This window comes from Chrysochloris asiatica, unplaced genomic scaffold (genome assembly GCF_000296735.1).
Source record: "Chrysochloris asiatica unplaced genomic scaffold, ChrAsi1.0 scaffold00110, whole genome shotgun sequence".
NCBI lineage: Eukaryota > Metazoa > Chordata > Mammalia > Afrosoricida > Chrysochloridae > Chrysochloris > Chrysochloris asiatica.
The window spans coordinates 8001492-8007372 of NW_006408628.1; the positions used below are offsets into that span (position 1 = coordinate 8001492).

Sequence of the window (5881 nt, forward strand, 5' to 3'; positions counted from 1 at the left end):
CCATGGGTATACACCACTGAGTGATCTGACACAACATATTCTGTAGGGGTTATCCAAAGAGAAGGTTCAATAATATTTTGGATGACAGTGATATCAGGAAAAAATGCTAAGACTCTTGGTCTTTAAAGGAAACCATGGCCAGTGGTAGAATGTGCTGTGTATCATTAAATTTGCCTCATACTCTAGAGCCGTTACTATTCACACATGTGCAGTAAAAGTTACTTCCATGAAATATGCAATTAAAGACAAATTAACCCAGATTCTTGGTCAGAGAAAGGTCTAAAATCTGAAAGGGACTTTACTGTGTAGTAAAATTCATCTCTCTTCTATAGGCCAGGAATTAAGTTTACATCAGAAATGGAATACAATAGCTTCAGAAATGACAACTGGAAAAAATGGAGTGAAGAGTTTGGTAATTTCAGTTACAACACAGCCATGCCAGAATTTCCATCAGAAACTGCCCCATGCTGGCCAGAATCATTTGAAATCAACAAGCACATTGTGATCACCATCTACACCCTGGTGTTTCTGTTGAGCCTGCTGGGAAATTCCCTGGTGATGCTGGTCATCTTATACAACCGGGTCAGCAGCTCTGTCACAGATATCTACCTGCTGAACCTGGCCATGGCTGACCTGCTCTTTGCCCTGACTCTACCCATCTGGGCAGCTTCCAAGAAAAATGGCTGGACACTTGGCACACCCCTATGCAAGGTGGTCTCGCTCCTGAAAGAAGTCAACTTCTACAGTGGTATCCTACTGCTGGCCTCCATCAGCGTGGATCGCTACCTGGCCATCGTCCATGCCACACGCACTCTGATCCAGAAGCGCCACTTGGTCAAGTTCATATGTATGGGCATCTGGGGATTGTCTCTGTTTCTGTCCATGCCATTTTTCCTGTTCCGGAAGGCTTATAATCCACCCGAATCCAGCCCAGTCTGCTATGAGGACTTTGGTAACAATACAACAAAATGGAGAATGGTGCTCCGGATCCTGCCCCAGACCTTTGGCTTCATCATACCACTGCTGGTCATGCTGTTCTGCTATGGATTCACCCTGCGCACACTGTTTGAGGCCCACATGGGGCAGAAGCACAGGGCTATGCGAGTCATCTTTGCTGTTGTGTTAATCTTCCTGCTCTGCTGGCTGCCCTACAATCTGGTTCTGCTCACAGACACCCTTATGAGGACTGGGCTGATCAAGGAAACTTGTGATCGCCGCAAGGACATTGACCAGGCCCTGGATGCCACCGAGATTCTGGGCTTCCTCCATAGTTGCCTCAACCCCCTCATCTATGCCTTCATTGGCCAGAAGTTTCGACATGGACTCCTCAGGATCATGGCTACCCATGGACTGATTAGCAAGGACTTCTTGGCCAAGGATGGCAGACCTTCATTTATCGGTTCATCTTCAGGGAACACTTCTACTACCCTCTAAGACCTCCCTGCCCCTCTTCCAGCCCCTCAGGTTTCCTTCCTTCCTCTCATCATCTCATTCTAGCCTCATATACAACAGCTATTCACTGTCTCTGTGTCAGCACAGCCCCACTTGTGGTCACAGGATGGAACTGGGGCCACATCCACACCAGGACCCCTTTGTATGGTTCAATCTGCTCTTGGGACCCTACTCAATACCCTAAACCAACTGCTAAAGCTCGGTCCATTTTACCACTAGGCAGATAGCACTCTACTTTCAGAAACATATTAAAGACATTCTTTTATGTGACTATAGGACGTTTCCAATATTGATAACCATTAGTGGCAAACACTATTAGTTGCTTCCCAACTTCCACTTTCTTCCCCTTAATTCCTTTCCAGAAAAGACGATCTCCCTTTGAGGGAGGCTGAAAATGACAGATAATCACTTTCTAAGCTAGAGTTGGCCATACTCTCCAGTTCTGATTAATAAGGGCAACAGTGTACGGGTAAACTGCTCTCTAGGGAAAACAACTCTGAGTTACAGTATTTGTCACTCTCCATACAGCCTGGTAGCACAGTAGGTTACTCATCGGGCTGCTAACCACAAGGTCAGCAGTTCAAATCCACCAGCCACTCTGTGGGAGAAAGATTAGTTAGGCTTTCTGCTCTCGTAAAGATTTAGGGGTCCTGGTGTGACACTGTAGAATAAGTACTAGACTGCTAGGTGCAAGGTCGGTGGTTCAAACCCACCAGCTATTCCTTGAAAACCCAATATGAGGTCACTATGAGTTAGAATTGTCACCATCACTAATGTAAATACTCCCACCAAACACAGGAGGCTGTTTTTATCAGTCAGCTCACAGAACTGCTGAAAATGTAATAATCTGATCTTATGAGCATGTACAAGCTGGCCAAGTACACCACTGCTAAGGGGTAGGCTGCTAGGGTCAGGGACTCCTGGAATCCTCCTGGATTCAGGAAAGAGAAAGATGCAATCCTAAGGAGAGGTTTTTTACTGCCTTGACCACATCTATGCTCCCAGCCTGTGAATATGACTATGGAATATGATGTGTGGTCCTGAAGCTGCTAATTAGTGGCAATGAAACAGAAAGTCCAACTTATTCCATGGATGGAATCAAAGGATAAAAAGAACCTGGGTCCAATAAGACAAACTTGAACCCCTAAGCCTATCCTGGTACCACCGACATAAAAATTCTTGTTATATGAGATTATTAAATGTCTTTTTTTTTTTTAATGTTGTTATGTGTTGAATTGTTTCTCCAAAAAAAATATATGTTGAAGTCCTAACACGTGTATCTGTGAATATAAGCCTGTTTGAAAACAGGGACTTTGCCAACGATAACAATTGTATTAATATGCAGTCATACTGAAGCATGGTGGGCCCTAATCTTACATATAACCAGTGTCTTTATGAAAGTGAAGAAGATGCACAGGGACAGGGAGAGAAGCTAAGGAATACCTGGAGCTACAAGAAACTAAGATAGATGAATGGAACAGATTGTCCTTCAAAGTCTCAGATGGAACCAACAGGGCTGACACCCTGGTCTTGGATTCATAGTCTCCAGAAATGTAAAAAGGAAGTTTCTGTTCTTATACAAGCTTGTGGTCTTTTGTTACAGCACCCCTAGGAAATCAATGCATAAATAAGCCACTTTCATTTGAGTATTTGTTTACTTGTAAGCAAAAGCTTCCAAACTGCTACAAAGGAGTTGGACATGGTTGAGGTCACAAATGAGGGTCTTTACAATAACTAAATCTTTTTGCTGATTACTGGGTACATAGACGAATTGGAATGAAGCTTGGGTTAGCTGTCCCACTCTCCTCATCTCCAGCCCAAGCCTCCTGCTGCTGAACAATTATCAGGGAAGGAAGTATGCTTTGGAATCACCTTGTTTCTCATATCCTTGGGTACAATAGTGCTCAGAAGTGTCAAAAGTGGGACTTAGAGGGTGCAGAAGGGTTCACTAAGATGGCCTAATTATCTGGACTGGGTTGCAGGAAGGCAGAGAGCTTTCCTGAGTTCAACCAACAACTCTAGTCTCTTCAATCTCTCCTCTCTTCTCCCAAAATACAAACACACAATCATTCAGGGTCTGATAGAAGAGTGCTATGAGAGAAAGGAAAAAGGATATGATTTATGATGTTATCCAGAGAAAAATAAAAGGATTTGAGTCAAATGTATTGAGTGCTATTGTTCCTGGGGATGGGACATAGCTGTGACTGCACCCAACAGACTCCTGGTGTTGCGCTGTAGGATCAGCAATAGACTGCAAACCACAAGGTCAACAGTTCAAACACACCAGCTGCTCCTTGAAAACCCTATACAGGGTTGCTATGAGTCAGAACTGACTTGATGGTAGGTACTTAACAACAACAACACCCAACAGAAGGCCTTGCCCTGGCTCACTCATGGGCCTTGTTTCAGAAGAATCTTTGTCAAGAAGGGCTCTGATTCTGATCAGTCAGTTAAAGAAAGATGGTGCGGGAAATAGACTTTCACAGTTAACATACTTTCACAAGTTCCAATCCTTCATTTTCACCCTTAATTTTAACAACTGTCTAACTACTAAATGAAGGAGACAGTCATTTTGCCAGTCATGGTTATGAAAAACCACCTCTCTAGGGAGAGAGGAACAAAGTTCTGAGCTGGAAGACTTCAGGTGGCAAGTAATGGCCATTCATAACTCATGAAAGTGATTTTCCTTTTGCATTCAGCAAACAGGATTCACTTAGACACAAGAGCCCCTTGCTCTGTGCCAGGTACCGTGTTAAGCTCAGGATGAGGCAGGATTCACCTGCTCTGGCCAAGCCTTCAGAACAGTTTCTGATTCAGCAAGAAGAAAATGCAGAGGAGCATGTATTTACCAAACACCCGAGTTGCCAGAGGCACCAGGGATGTTCTGCCTGGGCAAGGTGGGCAAGCCCGATGGCTCCCTGAGATGACTCTTAGAGGGAAGATGCCAAACTAAGCTTTCACTCTAACTCCAGGACTCTTCTCTCTTCTTCTACCAAGGCTGGAGAAAGCACAGTTGTCCAAGAAAAATAAGAAGATACAATAAGATCAGAAGAAATGTGCAAGACTGAGTTGCACTTACGTAATCTCTGTTAAGATTTGTCTGTCTCTTTCTGTCTCTGTCTCTGACTTGTCATCTTTCACAAGGACAGTCTAAGTACAAATGTTTTAGCAAATCTAGATACTGCCCTTGTGTCATGGATTTGTTTCTTCTCTCTGCTGTTTCCTGGTCTGAGTCCCAACATCTCAGGATCCAGCTACTTCCTGCCTAGACCTGCCTGCTCAGTATGAGCTGGTCCCTCTGGCTTCCCAAGATGTTTTCCTCTAAAACTATCTGCTCTCAATTCAGACTTATGGCAACCACATGTGTGAAGGTATACAGCTGTGTACCATGGGATTTCCAACAGTCAATATTTTTCAGAAGTAGATCACCAGGCTTTTCCTCTAAGGCACCTACAGGTGAACTTGAACTATCAACACTTTGATTAAGAGCCAACTGTATTAACCATGTGCACCAACAAGGAACTCCTATGTTCCTTTATTTACTTCTGTTTCTCCATAATAAATACCATCTATCTATTTTTACCTGTCTCCCCAAGTTGATGACCCCTCTCACCACCACATCCCCTCCATAATCTCTCTAGGGTGGATTCCTTTAAGCAAGTCCACCTTCAGCCTCCCTTGTTGTTGTTGTTGTTGTTGTTGTTGTTGTTGTTAGGTGCTGTCAAATTTGTTCAAACCGTTTGTGACACTATTCACAACAGAACAAAAAAACACTTCCGGATCCTATACCATCTTCACAATTTGAGCCCAACCTCCCTTGAGTGATAGTAAGACATACTCCCAGTTTATATGTCACTCAGAGTCATAGCACGCAGACCCATGGTGGAGAATCATGCTCCTGAGCAATTGCAAAGTTGGAAGGGATCTAGAGATGCCCTAAACTAAAGCTTTTAGTACATTAATGGGGAAACTAAGATCTGAGCAAAACAACTTTGCCAAAATCTTATATCTGTATAGTAGCAGATATAGTAATAATTCGGAATGCATTCACTTTTTACCAAATAATTTTCTTCAAACAGTGCTAGCTCAGGAATCTGATTGGCAAATTGAGACATATATGAGGAGACTTCAAAAAGTTCAAGGAGACTTCTGGAAAAAGATAGCGGATCGGGTGGAAGTGTAGTGATGAGATCTGCCAAGAACAACACAGAATACAGGACCAAGAAGGCTCAGGGAATGGTCCCAGTACTCTGAACCACATATAAAGGAATATTTAGAAGGTTGGAAGACTTACAGCTGGAGAGTTTGAGGCAGAAGCAAGAAATCCATTGCTTCCTGGTTCAGGGTGCTCAGCTACTCCAGGAGCCGCCATTTTGTATGGGGCCAAGCGGGGAAAGGATCCGAGCAGCCATGGACGGCTGACAGAGCC

At 43.8% G+C, this 5881-nt stretch overlaps 1 protein-coding gene across 1 annotated transcript; it reads left to right on the top strand.

Moving 5' to 3' along the window:
• Positions 1-357: 357 nt before the first annotated feature.
• On the top strand, positions 358-1434 carry CXCR2 (chemokine (C-X-C motif) receptor 2). The gene has a single exon (XM_006867800.1). It carries the CDS (start codon positions 358-360, stop codon positions 1432-1434), a length of 1077 nt encoding a protein of 358 aa, XP_006867862.1.
• Positions 1435-5881: the final 4447 nt, after the last annotated feature.

Coding starts and splice junctions, on each gene's coding strand:
- CXCR2 (XM_006867800.1), top strand. CDS start 358: ATGGAATACAATAGCTTCAGAAATGACAACTGGAAAAAATGGAGTGAA.